Consider the following 16,737-nt stretch of genomic DNA (forward strand, 5'->3'; position numbering starts at 1 on the left):
AAAAATTGCCTATCACTTTCTGTTAATCGAAGTTTGGTACAACATGGATATTGAGACTTGTAATGTTTCCAAATCACCACCGAGTCAAAAGTTTTTGTACCATGTAATGTCTCCAAATCTCCCAAGCTTTTCTTTATCACTCAGTTTTAATTAATCTAGAGTTGGCATTCAAGACTTATCCTAAATCACCACAGCACTCAAAGTTTGTGCCATGTGGTTGTTAAAAAAGAAAAGAAAAGAAAAGAAAATCAACAGCGCGCACACATAGCAAATGAACAACAGAAACAATTATTTCCATTTTTGCTGCAGTTACAAATAGTGCAGGAGAGTATCCTACAAAGCACACGTAACCTATCTATACTTTCATAACTAGAAAAAAAATCATATAACCTATACTTTTTAATTAGAAAGAAAGAAAATTGAGAAAAAAACCTATACATTACAATTGAGAAAAAAAAAAACACAAAAAAGAAGGTTCATTTTCTTTTTTCCAAGTATCGTTAGCTTCTGATTCTTTGGAATTGTTGTTAGAGCATACACAATACCTGTTTACAGAAAGAAAATGCATACTGTTAGCAACAAAACATAACTACATATCTTTATTATAGGATAACATCATTTAAGAGAAAGGTCGATCAACCAAACTCTCTGAATCCAGGAACACTGGAGACCAAAAAGAATGAAAACTCTCACAGATGCCAAACAACATTAATCAACAAAAAAAATAAAAAGTTTATGTGAAAAAAACTGAATTCACCTTGCACAAGGTATGATGTGCCACCCCTTTTTTAACGAATGTACACAAGGTATGATGTGCCACCCCTTTTTTAACGAATGTGACTGTACATGTTAGAGGGCCCCACAACATATGATGACTTTGGTGCCGGTTTCTTTGTTTCAGGAACTCCAAAAACATTCCAAAACCTGAGTGTCTCATCTCCAGCAGCCGATGCAACAGTACACCCATCAGGACTCTACAATTATTTACAAAAACTACTCAGAATAATGACAGCCAACAATGCGCACCTCAGACCCAGATTCAAAGTTACGATGATGATACATTTATTTACCAGTAAATTGCAAAAGTGTACATACCTGAGCCATGTATAGAACACGGGAGGTATGACCAGTCAGCTCAGCCATCTTAGTCATTGAAGGGTATTTCCACAGTGTGAGCTGATTCTCGGTATATCCATGCGAGCTCAACAACTCTCTTTCATTCTTGTTCCACATCAAGGAACATACCTGAGACCCTGTATCGACTGAGCTCAAACAAGTCCCGGTATCCACATTCCAGAATTTTATGCACCGGTCATTTCCACCCCCGCCTGACGCTAGTAAGTTGCTCTGGAAGGGACACCAAGCAAGCGCCTTTACTGCAGCAGTGTGATTGGTGAACCGGTGAATAGGGTTGGATGTGGAGAGGTTCCATATGTGGAGAAGATTATCATTTCCACCACTTGCAAGGTACTTTCCTGACCCAGACCATCTTAGACCACACACCTCATGGTTGTGGGCACGGAAAGAGCTGACGGTAGAAGCCCGAGCTCTGACGTCGTTGTTCACAATTGCACCATCCATGCCACCAGTTGTGAGAATGCTGTTGTTCCATGCAAGGGACCCGACCCGAGACTGATGGATCCCTCTTAAAGACCTAACCTGTAGATGAGAATGTTGTTGTTCAAATAATTAGCATGAAACACATTGCAGTGGAGGAAAAAATGCTAGAAATTGTTTTGGGATTATTGGTATAAAAGAATAGTTTAAATGTAATCAAATTAATCATGCTAACCAGCTTATTGGAGGTAGAATCCCACAGCTGTACATCAGATGAGTTGAGACCAATAGCTATGTGTTGCCCATCTGGAGCCCAGCTGACACTAGTAACAGGGCCAAGGTCATCATCAATTGTCACCAATTCAGAGGTAGACCCATTTGCAGCATCCCACAGGTAAACAGTGTTGTTAAGTGCAATTGATAGCACGTTAGCACTTCCCCAGTCAAGCAGATTAAGGTAGTAGTCATCTACTATATCTGGTGCATCCAATGTTCTCTCAGCTGACTGCATAATTGAGAAAGAATAAGCACGTCAGAATTCCAAAAATAAGTAATCAAAAGAACAAATTGACAAAAAATTATCACAGCCTGTTTTATACCAGAACAGGAAGTAACAAGGTATATAAAAAACATAAATTCACATACACCATACACGGACCTGACTTGTGGGGTACAACATTAAAATCTCAACAACTCCTAAGTGAGCATGCCACAATTCCAAAAATAAGTAATAAAAGAAACAAATTGACAAAAATTGTACCAGAACAAGAATGAACAAGATATATATATATATAAAACTCACATAACACCATCCATGGACACAAATTGACAAAAAATTGTGACAGTCTGTTTTATACCAGAACACGAAGTAATAAGGTATATAAAAAACATAAATCCACATACACCATACACGGACCTGAATTGTGGAGTACAACATTAAAATCTCAACAACTCCTAAATGAGCATGTCACAATTCCAAAAATAAGTAATAAACGAAACAAATTGATAAAAATTGTACCAGAACAAGAATGAACAAGATATATAAATATATATAAAAAAAAACTCACATAACACCATCCATGGACATAAATTGTGGGGTACAAGTACAACACTAATAAATCTCAACAAATCTTATAATAAGTATGTCACGATTCAAAAAATAAGCATGTCCTGAATTGTGGGGTACAACACGAAATCTCAACAACTCCTGACCAAGCTAAACAATGGACATTCAAGAAACTAAACCCGACTAAAGAACAAGGAACAAGATAGTACCTGAGGGATGTGCCTACGCTGCTTTGTAGGTTGGGCTTGAGTGGAAGAAGGGATGTCTGGAAGCAGATTGACAGGTGCAGGAGGCTTGTTACGGAAAGAGAGGATGCGTGTCCGTCCCTGCAGCATGGTGTCAGCTAGAAGCTTTCGGTATGCCTCTTTCGCAGGAGATGCCACTCCTTTGTTCTCCTTGTCTTTCTTCGGCTCTGTCAGGAGGTACTGAGCTACATCCATATTCATTGCAGACCGATTTGGGATGAACCTGTCTCCCTGTTTTTTATTTATTTTAGAAACAAAAATTCTGTAAGACATACTGAAAGAAATTGTAAAAGAAACAGAAATTTGTTAAATTAAGGGGTTTACTTAATAAACATTGATAATTTAAGCAATTAAAAAGAAATTATTAAAGAATGACTGGATTAATATTGGGAAAAGAAAAGAACAATGGATCAAATTTGTTCTTCCATACTGTTTCAATTAAGGTTAAAAATGCAAAATAGTAGACCAAGAATTTCAAGAAACAAGATTCTAGATTGTAATGTGAAATCTACAAACGAAATCTTCCTCCATACTGTTTCAATTAAGGTTTAAAATGCAAAATAGTAGATCAATTGACAGAATTTCAAGAAACAAGATTTGAGATTGTAATGTGAAATCTACAAACGAAATCTGTATGTACCAGTTCAATTTAACCTCTTATATATCTTAAGAGGGGAAATTGATAATTGTCCCTTGAAAGAACAGATTGGCCAAAAGAAAATACAAAAGAAGATAAGGGTTTTTCAGTAATTAAAAGAAAAATCTTACATAGGTGGTGCGAGAAGAGGTCCGATACAAGGAAGAATGCAAAGGAGGAATGTAAGGCCTAGATGCAACATCTCTGAGGGGGTGGCGGCATTCAAACCGGTTCTTCTCAGAAGAAATGGAGAAACCTGAATCCATGGGTTAAACAACAAAAGATCCCCCAAGAAATAATATGGAGAAAAAGATACAAACACTACAGAAAGGAACTATAAAATTATAAAATTAAAGGAGAAATCCTGCAGCCAAAAAGAGTTAGAGATAAACAAAATTGAAGAAATAAACAGTAAGAGATGCGATCTCCACCCCCTTCCAAAGCAGCGCTGGAAGGGAGAAAATGTGAGAGAAATCGGAAGAAGAGTGCTGTCCTGTCCTCCCTTAAACGGGAAGAATGAATAGGAACAGAGAAGCGAGAGGAGGAGCGTCAAATTCAATCGTAAGATCAATTGTGATTTGTGAGAATGAAGAGAGAACGAACGGTAGAGTATATTATATATATAATAAAGGTGCTATGGCGGCGCTGCGTTGCTAATGTTAGGGTTGTAACCCAACGGCTATTTTCGCCCACATAGCGACACATTATAGGGACATTTATTTAATTTTTTAATGCTTGCACCGAATTATAAATAACTATTTGCTATTTATTTTCGGAAGAGGGGGCTGTCCGATGGCGATCGGATTATTTTGTGTTCGATGGGTTCTCTCACCATCAGATCTGCTTTAGGATTCGTGTATACGAATTTTAAAGCAGATACGAAATTGTGGACGCGAACTGTAAAGCAGATTCGACGGTGAAAGAATCCATTGAACACAAAAGTGGTCCGATGGGCGTCGGACGCCCCCCTCACTCATTTATTTCACTTGTCTACATAACGCACGCATGCAAGGGGCAAATTTGGTCATTTCGACAGTCTGTTTTGTTATTTTTGCATTTTTTTTTTAGGATTTCCATCTCATAAACATTATTTGTTTAGTGATATCAATCTTTGATTTCAAGCCTAGGCGGTTTTCAAGCCCTTTTTAGCTATGTGTACCCAGTTTTGTGCACCCAGAACTTATAAAATTCATATTAAATTGGTTCTTTGGAGAATTTAATGGCATTTCATGTAGGACATTATCATCTACTAGTTAAGTACCCACGCGTTGCCGTGGGGATTAAAAGTCTGTTTTGATCATTTTTTTTAAATGTGATTAATTTTAGAATTAATTGTATAATCATGTATTAGTTCATAATGAGAGCAAACAAAAATCTTAGCATTTGATTCTAAAAATATGCCAAAATGAAAATAAAGATAACATATTACGAGTTGTGAGCTCTTCACTAATTCACTTCCTCTTTTTTTAAAACGATTGTTTCCTCTTTATTCATTTTTTTCTTAGTTCTGAAACTTTTTCATTTATAAGGACACAAAATGTGTCTAAATTACAAAAGTCAACTGAAACAGTAAATTATTTGAAAGTACAATAAATAAATAAAAAACAAATAAAGGATGAATATTGCATTGTAAAATTGACACAAAATAATAGTTGCGTCTCTGTTCCATGTATTAACAAACATACATAAAAAAATTATAAATGAAACTACCATTATTTTCACAAAAAAGAAAAACTATTTAATAAATTATTCAACTCATTTAATTAAATATGCTAATCCAAGCTGAAGTAAACTATGAGAAATAAGCTAAGCTGCTGTATGCATAGCACTTCCCAATTTCCCGTTTCAGTGATCCCGAGCAAACAATGTCTTGCGGAGTGATATCCTTGAAATATCTTTTGGCACAAGATACTCGTTGCATAACTAAGAGATACATTTGAAAATCCATGAAGTATCACAATTACAAACCCTTTCTAACACTGTTAGCCCATTTTTTTACTACAGACGTACAATGCAATGTGAAAATAACCAGAACTAAGAATAATGAAGGATCCATTTTATAAAGTTTTCTGATAGGACTATTTTGCCCTCATATGGCATAATAGCATGGGATCCATTTTATAACTAAGAATAATTTGTGGTTTTAATTTGTATTTTATCTAATAGGGCTAGTTTTGCCCTCACATGCTTTAATGTAGCTCAAACACAATAATTGGTACATAGCTAGTTTAGGCTTGGTAAAGATCGGTACAGAGGGAGATGCTGTACCTGGAGCTTCTCGTCAGCTTAGGGTACTGTTTAAAGGTCATTGAAAGATTAAGATCAGGTTTTAGTGCTTTAGACCCATTATTTATGTATGACCGTAAAGAAGAAACAAGAGCAACCATTGAAAGATTAAGATCCAAAGTTCAGATTCTAAATTGTGCTTCCTGTGAAAACAACATCAATCATTGAACCAATCAAGAGCAATAATTGAAAGAAACAAGAACAATCACTATTTATGTATGACAGTAAAGAAGATAACCTTAAAATTAAAATATGACTTACTTGGAAAAAAAATATGAAAATCTGAGGTATACTGTTTGAAGCAGCCAAAGAGCTTCCTGCAAATTATGCAAGCAATAACAAGTGAATAAACAAACTTTGATGCATCTACTAAATTATGAATACTAAAATTATGTAAGAAACCAAAAACATTAAACCCTAAAACCATGTTATGACACAATATTATACCTTCATATAGAAATTCTACCATTATTGTTTAAGAAATCGATTTTAAATAGAAAACAAATACTTTGCATATATCCTCACCACTTTCAACCCTACTTCCCAATTCGAAATTTAAACTTCAGAATAGTGGATTTCATGCATCTATGGTGTTTTCAACAAAAATCAATTTCATACAATACAAAATAGTTGAAAGGATCTGCCTTTTCAATCAAAAAACCGATTGAACCCTTATTACGGTTAAAAACCTAAGAATCCTTGCAAGTCAAGCAAATAAAGAAGAAGAAGAAGAAGAAGAAGAAGAAGAAGAAGAAGAAGAAGAAGAAGAAGAAGAAGAAGAAGAAGAAGGACGCAAACTTACAAATTCCATATTAATTAAATCTCAAGATAACAGCAAAAAAAATAACAAAAATGTGTTCTACAGTCGACTTACTGTCAGAAGATTGTCATCTTCGAACAAAGCAATCAGCGCTGAATCAACAACAAGTGATTGCTAGTAGCTGCAAAGATAACAACAAGTAATCTGAGTTTGATTGCAGAAAAACACAAAACAGAAGGCTATAGATATAAGTGCAAGCAGTTATGATTTGAGATCCGAGTTACAGTTCTTGTGAATTTCCCTCCTGCTTGCACAAAGTACATAAATATATTTATATTATTAAGAAATTAATTGCTTATATACTACACTAAAAAAACAGAACAAGTTCAAAATCAAGATGACTACTGTGTCCTTATATTCTACATTAATTAAATTTAAAGAAAAGTTCTTCTAAAATGAAGTATTCAGCTATTTCGATTAGAGAATCTTTTCTTGAATCAAATGCCGAAATAATACTGTAGGGTTTTCTAGATACCACTTTTGGGGTTTCGCGGTAACCAAAACCCGTTTAGGCTTAAGCTGCGGAAAGAACGTAAAACAAAAATTTTTACTTCTAACTCAAGCCGTGAATTAAAAGGGATATGCCGGAAAGACCAAAGCAGAGTTCCTTCTGAAGTCTTTCATTGCAAGGACCCTTTTAATCCTTTTACAGATCTACTCCATGATTGATTTCTAAAACTTTAATCTACTTACAAATTAAATAGATTAATATAACATCTTTATACCTTGTTTCCAAATCACAGTTGGAATGCAGACCGAGCGAGTAGAGCCTCACCAGGGAAGGAGTCGACTCGGAGTATCACACGTGTGATACCTCTATCGGTTATCCACCAGGACTAACCGGAGAGCGGTTTATTTCTTCTGCCAGAAATACCATAAACCGCGGAATTCTGCAAAAACACTATTCACGGGAATAAGACGAAAACTCGTAAACACGAATTTTCGGTTGCTCAGTTTCATCAATATGCAAAACTGACATACCGCGAAATTCGGTAAAACACTATTCATCAATCCCGTAAATATTCTCCACAACAACCCGCAAGATTATACGTCAACTACGTATAACTTTCTTTTCTCAACCGAAACACTATTTGGGAGAGAAACCGAGAAAGAGAGAAAATACCGATTCGTTTCTGCACGAAAAGATACATGTGAATGTGCCTATATATATATGTGAATATATGTTTCTCTCTCTACCCCTCCACCCCTATTTATAGTGTTTAGATTCGGTTGCAAAAGACCAAAATGCCCTCCAAGTTCGGCCTATTTACAAGATATGCCATTGACACCTCATCCTTTTATATGTGAAATGACCAAAATACCCCTTCCACACCCTTCCACATTCTTCTCCATGCTTCTACACATGCAAGGTGGCATAGGTGTGAAATGACCATTTTGCCCTTGTGGATAGGATTGATGACATGTCATCTGGATAGGATCAATGACGTGTCATGCGGATAAGGTCGAATCTGAAAAGACCCGAATGCCCTCGGCCCGAACACAAATAATATTCGTATAATTATTCTGAACAATTATATATATATTTTTCTTTCGGTTATTTGTTTCGGTATCGATGACGTGTCATCTAGATAGGATCGATGACATGTCATGCGGATAAGGACGAATCTGAAAAGATCCGAATGCCCTCGGCCCGAACACAAATAATATTCGTATAATTATTCTGAATAATTATATATATTTTTCTTGCGGTTGTTGTTTCGATAATTTATATAATGTGTCCTGCACATTTATAAATTAACCGGTTAACTTTTATACAACGTGTCATACACGTTTATAAATTAACCAATGTTTTTGCTTGTTATTTTTACATAACATTTATAATTTAATTATAACATGTATAATTAATTATAACCATCTTATCATTGATCATAACCAATTTATAATCAATCAAAATAAGATTCTCCGATTAACTCCTATATGGTGTGACCCAATAGGATCTGTGTTATGTTGGTAAATAGAGTTAAAACTGTTTTAACTTCTATAATCATGGGTGGCGTCTGGCAACACATCATGACCATCCAATTACACAGATGATGCTGTACTGTACAATATCACGATCCAGTAAATAATTTACTTGTGTCTGTTCTTCTGTCTCATAGCTATCAGATTAGTTTCAAGGTAGATGTGTGTCATCCTTGCTAACTTAATCTTTTCTTGATCTTGAGCAGATTATCAAATATAATTACTCTTGTAATTATACCGCTAGCAGATAATCTTACTCTATCAAGGGGCCCAGTGATGCTATAGCTCGTATAGAGATACGAGGGACAAATAGTATTCTTGGTAAACTATCACTTCCTCAGCTAAGCTATACATATGGAAAAGCTACCGTTATGACTGCTTTTTACGGACAGCGGTAGATAGCAACCACACATACATATTTCTTAGTGGGAACGATAAATACCTCATACTTTAGAACGTGACACTGAATGAAAAACATTAATGACACGAACACAATTCTATTTAATGTTTCATTCGGGGTCTGTCAAATACCATGTTCCTAGAACATGTATCTATGTGATTAAAATGACATCTCGTGTCAGGTGGTTTGTAAAACTTAACCATCTTTTAATCCACATACTAACCTTATCGCGGTAATTAGTGTTCCTGCTAATTACCTTGGTCAGTGACCTTTTAAGAGTATATATCATCTATATTATGGAGTTTCACAATTTCAGTCATGAACTCGAAATGATCCATAAATGCAATAATACTCAAGGCAACAAAATGATATTAATCATCCAATTCATGAACAAAGCTTTATGATAAATTATCGTATTATTGACTTCTAGATTATTACAAACTAACAAATACATCAAAATTTTCAGTCATTACCTATACCATATTAGATATGACACATGCATGTACCATACTGACATGCCAGTAAACCAAACCAGGTATCAACAGAACCCTTATGTTGCATGGATATCGATACGGGATGCAGCGATACGGTAATTTTCAACACGATATGGGTATCGGGCGATATGGATACGGGTATCGATACAGTAATACGATACGTATCAGATATGATACGGGACCATATATGAAGTATTAGAGTAACATAGACAGAACCTAATGGTCAAATTCATAATTTTTCTTCTTTCAGCCTTATATTGTTGTTTGGTAATTGATTTGTAGTAGGAACTTATAGTAGATATTAGCAGCATTATGAACAACATAGAAAGGAGGCGTGGGCGAAGATGTGAATGAAAGGTGGAGGGGTACGCAAATAAATAAGAGGAGATGTGTTTGAAGATGAGGACAAATATGTCATTTTTTTATTAATACTAAACAGTATTTTTAATTGATTAAATGAATTAATGAATGGGCATATCTATAAAATAAGTAAGTTTGAATGAGGAAATAACTAATTTTAATATTATGATGGGGAAATATCTAATTGATGAAGTTAGGATGGACATATATATAAATTTCTCTAAAATTAATATCACTACAACCATAAGGTTGACAGGAGGAAGGGAAGCATTGTTGGAAGTGACTGACCTGATTAAAATCTCCAGTATGGTACATAACTACTTCCAGAATCTCATTCGAATGTTGTCACCTGAACAACCTGCAAAGAAAAGGCGGTATTTTATCCGGATCTCTTGCTTGTTCGAGCAATTTCTTATGCATCAACACGTCTTCAGCCCTCTCAACATTTACATCAATCGCGTACCTACTTTAAAAATTCAAAATATCAAAGTTAACATCAAGCTAAAATTGTAAAATTCACAATGAATACTATCCGAAACGAGAAGAAGGACACAAATCGAGATGTCCCTCTCTTGAAGTGGCCCACAACTCATCCTCGAAGGACAGATAGAAGGTCTCAGCCACGTGGCTCTCCCTCAGGCGTCGCAAAATCTCGTTGAACACCTCCAGTTTGTACCCGCTCTGCTGCACCTGCTTGCGAGAATTGTAGCTCTCCATTGACAAGCAGCTGTCGCAACTCTCCGCTAAATCCTCTTTCATCACCATTAACACTCTAATCGGAACAACATGAGAGGGAGAACTCAGTTAATTTCAATAGAAAAGAAAATAAATGACATGATTGTGAATTGAATTTGCTGATAAAAAAAATAGAAGAAGAGAATTCAACTCAGTATTAGACAATTAAAAAAAAACTTGAAAGTTAATTTACCAATAATGACATTCAACCCTAAAAGTTAGGGCTTGACAATAGAACCATTTCGAATCAGAAAAAGCTAAAAAAAAAGAGTACAAACCCTTCTTTCTCTTCTCAGTAGCCGGGATTTTAGCCTCTTCCTGTTTTCTCCTTCACTGCGCGATTTCAACCTCTTCATTTCTTAGCTCTTCGCGTCGCCAAATACAAGCGCTTTGAACTTTGTGAATAGCCGGTGGCGGAGGAGGAGGGAGATCGAGACAAGAGATGGCGGAGAAAGAACTGGGAGGTCCGATCTGGATCGCTTAGAGGTTGCCAAAATTTCGATCTAGGAAAGGAGAGAGCCGGAGACGGAGGATAAAGAAAACGGGGAGCAGGTTAGGGGAAGGAAAGAAGAAAAGGCGAGTCGGTTAGGGGAAAGAAAGAAGAAAAGAAAAGAAGGCGGAGCAGAAAAAAAGCGTCGAAAAAGATACAATTTCTATATATCTTTGCATGTGACGATTTATTTTATAACTAATTTTAAGCTTGTACACATATGGATACATAACAATCATGTATAAAATCCCATATTCAATACAATAGTTTACAGCGGTTGGATTTACTGAATGGAAGGTTAAGATTGCCTCTGGACAGATACACCATTCAGTCTCTTTTAATTCAACGTGCTATTATAGGAGTTCTGATTTTGTTTCATGAAAATCCATACCCTCCTTTGCTACCTTTGGAGAATTTAGGATATTAAGTATTTAAATTACTTGATTTTCTAAAAAACTGGCCACTAAATTATCTTAGACAAATCTCCAATTTTTTAGCTACAGTAATGAGCTATTGAACCAACAAACATCCGTTCCGGATGAGGTGCAATGGAAGCCGAGTAGCGAAGGCAAGTTCACAATAAAATTGACCTACTATGAATTTTAGACTGACCGAGGAATAACAATAACTCGCATCATATTTGGAAGCTTATGGCTCCTCCACGCTACAAAGTATTCGAATGGCTATTACAAGGCAACATAATTTTAACAACAAACAACCTAAAAATTAGAAGATATAGCATGGCCAGTATATGCTACATGTGTAGAGCAAGAGATGAGGCGGTCAAGCACTTGTTCAACGATTGCAACTTCAGCAAGAGAATTTACGGCGCAGTCATGTAGTTGGATAGCGTGCAGGCACCAGCAACCCAAGTGTGCAATATTAGAGCAACCACAGAAGACAACCTGAGCAAAAAAGGAAAGTCGTTGCTGATATCTCACTTCGTAATTTGGCGAGAGCGTTGTTCTTGTGTCTTTAAGGGTCAGCGGAAAGAGCATGAAGATCTAATACAGGAAATATTTGAAATCTGGAGGTCCCTAGAAAGAAAAACAAAAACAGAGAAGACTGACAATGGCTGCGAGAATTAATCACTAGTTTTAAATTTGTTTCATATTCTTGACTCCTTCCTATCCTTTGTTTTTCTCTTTTTACCTTAATTTTGTTTCTTTGTAACTGCGTTTCTTCTCAGAAACTCAGTTCAACGTAACCAATTAAGGTTAATGAAAAAAGGGGCTGGATTCCTGTTGATTTTTCAAAAAAAAAAAAAGTTGTTATTCCAGAATGGTTCAAATTTCTCTATAATTTTTGCGCCTGCATATTTTTATAAAGAGAAAATTTCAAGTGTACCCATACAAACTTTCAAAATAGTCAATTTTCCATAAAAAACACCATAATATTCAATATCCCACAAAAACTTAAAATTCTTTCTTTTATCTCCTTTCATTTAATTATTTTAAAAACGAAATTGATAAATATACACCAAAACTAAAGAGTATCGACTCAATTAGGGATGGATGTGTTGCCATGCATGATATTTGTACTAAGCTGAGAGGAAACAAAAGATTTCTAAAATAGCCAATATCCCCATTAAAACACCATAATATCTTACATCCCATTAAAACTTTAAAAAAATTATGCAATCCCCTTATTATTCATTTAACCTTTTCTTTAGCTATTTTAAAAATTAAATGGACAAGTATACCCTCATCTCTCCCAAATATCAGGACAGGTTTCAACAGTTAGGACTAGGACTGGGTGATACCATTTTCTCTTGATTTGAGCAGGTTTTCTGTTGAATTGAATCAACCTCCTTTGCAGAGCACATCGTTTTGGGCATTTGAATCTAATTCAGGTGTCGAATTGGAGATCTGTTCATGAGATTTGATTACCTTTATATGAAATCAGCACCAGACCCATGTTGTCTGATTTTTATCAAAAAATTAGATATTATTTCCTTTCTCTTTGTCTTATTGAAAAATCATTATGGTTTATTTAGGAGCCCAATGTTGACTCATAATTTATTCGGTAAAATCAGAACTTTGAGATTATTAAAATAGCACAAATAATTAGGGAGATTGAGGGTATATTTTGTCCATTCAATTTTTAAATAATTAAATAAAAATTAAATGAATATAAAGGAGATAGAAACTTTTTTTTTTAGTTATTATGGAGATATAGAATTTTATGATGTTTTCATGGGTACACAGGAAATTTAACATTGAATCCTGAATGCTACTGATCACCAAACACTTCAAGAATATTACTTAGATAATTGCACAAATTTAGCTTATCGGCTGAACTTATTAATTATATTTATTTAATTGCACAAAAAACTCCATTCAAAATCTTTTATCGCAGATTTGTTATCATCTTGATTATAATTTAGCATTGGATCATGCAAGGAAAATCCTGACAGATTTTGGAATGAATGCTACTGATCATACCAAACATATTCAATTTAAAAATCTTTTATCGCAGATTTGTTATCATCTTGATTATAATCCTGATTTTTTTTTCTGACGATGAATACCACAAAGTTTCAACGGTGTATTGTTTGTTGGTGTATCTTTCATATTATTTCTAAAATAAATGAGAATTGCTCCGGACCGTCCGATTAACAGACCAATTCGTGTGAATTGAATTGAACAGTCCGGAAATTGACATTTTGACTTTGTTATTATTGTGTGTACAGGAAATTTATAAAACCGAAAACCAAAAATTGGATAACTTTAAAATGTTTGTAAAAAGTTGGCATTCAAAACAACAACACACAGCAGTCAAAAGAAAATGAACAAAGAAACAATTATTTCCTTTTTATTGCAGCTAAAATAGTGCAGGAGAGTGTCCTACAAAGCACACATAAAACCTATACTTTTCAACTAAAAAATTAAAATAATATATATAAAACCTATATTTTTTAACTAAAAAAAGTCATATGTTACATTACAAAGCTCATTTTCTAGCTTCTGATTCTTTTAACGAATGTGGCTGTATATGTTAGAGGGCCCCACCACGTATGAAATCTGATTCTTTTAACGAATGTGGCTGTATATGTTAGAGGGCCCCACCACGTATGAAGACTTTGGTGCCGGTTTCTTTGCTTCAGGAACTCCAAAAACATTCCAAAACCTGAGTGTCTCATCTCCAGCAGCCGATGCAACAGTACACCCATCAGGACTCTACAATTATTTACAAAAAGCTCCTTAGAATAATGACAGCCAACTATGCATTAATTATGACTAATTTGCAATTTTCATTTATTTACCAGTAAATGCCTCAGGACTCAGATTCAACATTTATTTACCAGTAAATTAATTGCAAAAGTGTACATACCTGAGCCATGTATAGAACACGGGAGGTATGACCAGTCAGCTCAGCCATCTTAGTCATTGAAGGGTACTTCCACAGTGTGAGCTGATTCTCAGTATACCCATGCGAGCTCAACAACTCTCTTTCATTCTTGTTCCACAACAAGGAACATACCTGAGACCCTGTATCGACTGAGCTCAAACAAGTCCCGGTATTCACATTCCAGAATTTTATGCACCGGTCATTTCCACCCCCGCCTGATGCTAGTAGGTTGCTCTGGAAGGGACACCAAGCAAGCGCCTTCACTGCAGCAGTGTGATTGTTGAACCGGTGGATAGGATTGGATGTGGTGAGGTCCCATATGTGGAGAAGATTATCATTTCCACCACTTGCAAGGTACTTTCCTGACCCAGACCATCTTAGACCACACACCTCATGGTTGTGGGCACGGAAAGAGCTGACGGTACAAGCCCGAGCTCTGACGTCATTGTTCACAATAGCACCATCCATGCCACCAGTTGTGAGAATGCTGTTGTTCCATGCAAGGGACCCGACCCGAGATTGATGGATCCCTCTTAAAGTCCTGACCTGTAGATGAGAATGTAAGAAATTGTTTTGGTATTATTGACATAAAAGAATAGTTTAAATTTAACCAAATTAATTATACTAACCAGCTTATTGGAGGTAGAATCCCACAGCTGTACATCAGATGAGTTGAGACCAATAGCTATGTGTTGTCCATCTGGAGCCCAGCTGACACTAGTAACAGGGCCAAGGTCATCATCAATTGTCACCAATTCAGAGGTAGACCCATTTGCAGCATCCCACAGGTAAACAGTGTTGTTAAGCGCAATTGATAGCACATTAGCACTTCCCCAGTCAAGCAGATTAAGGTAGTAGTCATCCACTATATCTGGTGCATCCAATGTTCTCTCAGCTGACTGCATAATTGAGAAAGAACAAGCATGTCACAATTCCAAAAACAAGTAATAAAAAAAACAATTGAGGTAAAACAAGGAACAAACAAGGAACAAGATTATACCTGAGGGATGTGCCTACGCTGCTTTGCAGGTTGGGCTTGAGTGGAAGAAGGGATGTCTGGCAGCAGATCGACAGGTGCAGGAGGCTTGTTGCGGAAAGAGAGGATGCGTGTCCGTCCCTGCAGCATGGTGTCAGCTAGAAGCTTTCGGTATGCCTCTTTCGCGGGAGATGCCACTCCTTTGTTCTCCTTGTCTTTCTTCGGCTCTGTCAGGAGGTACTGAGCTACATCCATATCCATTGCAGATCGATTTGGGATGAACCTGTCTCCCTGTTTTTTTATTTATTTTAGAAACAAAAAAATTCTGTAAGACATACTGAAAGAAATTGTAAAAGAAATTATTAAAGAAAGACTGGATTAATTTGGGAAGAGAAAAGAACAATGGATCAAATTTCTTCCTCAATGCATACTGGTTCAATTAAGGTTAAAAATGCAAAATACTCGACAAAGAATTTCAGAAACAAGATTTTAGATTGTAATGTGAAATCTACAAATGATATCCATGCATACTGGTTGAATTAAGGTTAAAATTGCAAAATACTAGACCAATTAACAGAATTTAATGAAACAAGATTTTAGATTGTAACATGAAATCTACAAATAAAATATTTATGTACCCGTTCAATTTATCCTTTAAAAAGCAAATAAAGTTGATAATTGTCCCTTGAAAGAACAGATTGGCCAAAAAAATACAAAAGAAGATAAATTATTTTCAGTAATTAATAGAAAAATCTTACATAGGTGGTGCGAGAAGAGGTCCTATACAAGGAAGAATGCAAAGGAGGAATGTACGGCCTTGACACAACATCTCTGAGGGGGTGGCGGCATTCAAACTGGCTCTTCCCAGAAGAAATGGAGAAACCTGAATCCATGGGTTAAACAACAAAATACCCCCAGAAATAATAGGGAGAAAAAGATACAAGCACTACAGAGAGGAACTATAAAATTATAAAACTAAAGGAGAAATCCTGCAGCCAAAAAGAGTTAGAGATAAATAAAATTCAAGAAATAAAACAGTAAGAGATGCGATCTCCACAAAGAGATATCCTGCAGCCAAAAAGAGATAGAAATAAACAGTAAGAGATGCGATCTCCACCCCCTTCAAAAGCAGTGCTTGAAGGGAGAAAATCTGAGAATCGGAAGAAGAGAGCTAGCGTCAATCGTGAGATCAATGAGCGAGAAGAGAATGAGAGGAATTGTGAATGAGGAAAGAACGATAGATGGGTATATAAAGGAGTTCTAGCGGCGCTGCGTTGTTAGGGTTTTAACCGATTAAAATTAGCAATAATGTCCCCCAACCCAACGGCTATTTTCAT

The 16,737-nt window shown here is 35.8% G+C and overlaps 2 protein-coding genes across 2 annotated transcripts; both read right to left on the reverse strand.

Annotated features, from left to right (window-relative positions):
• Positions 1-274: 274 nt before the first annotated feature.
• On the reverse strand, positions 275-16,737 carry LOC144576288 (cell division cycle 20.2, cofactor of APC complex-like). Its single transcript, XM_078326613.1, has 7 exons — positions 16,159-16,737; positions 15,425-15,691; positions 15,054-15,323; positions 14,407-14,970; positions 14,102-14,252; positions 758-782; positions 275-545 (listed from the first exon to the last, which is right to left on the reverse strand). The coding sequence occupies exons 1-5, from the start codon at positions 16,291-16,293 to the stop codon at positions 14,106-14,108; spliced, it is 1,383 nt and encodes a 460-aa protein (XP_078182739.1). The 5' UTR covers positions 16,294-16,737; the 3' UTR covers positions 275-545; positions 758-782; positions 14,102-14,105.
• LOC144576289 (cell division cycle 20.2, cofactor of APC complex-like) lies at positions 804-4,043 on the reverse strand. The gene is made up of 5 exons (XM_078326615.1): positions 3,637-4,043; positions 2,833-3,099; positions 1,793-2,062; positions 1,096-1,659; positions 804-974 (listed from the first exon to the last, which is right to left on the reverse strand). The coding sequence occupies exons 1-5, from the start codon at positions 3,769-3,771 to the stop codon at positions 828-830; spliced, it is 1,383 nt and encodes a 460-aa protein (XP_078182741.1). The 5' UTR covers positions 3,772-4,043; the 3' UTR covers positions 804-827.

This window comes from Carex rostrata, chromosome 25, assembly GCF_964058835.1.
Source record: "Carex rostrata chromosome 25, lpCarRost1.2, whole genome shotgun sequence".
Taxonomy (NCBI): domain Eukaryota; kingdom Viridiplantae; phylum Streptophyta; class Magnoliopsida; order Poales; family Cyperaceae; genus Carex; species Carex rostrata.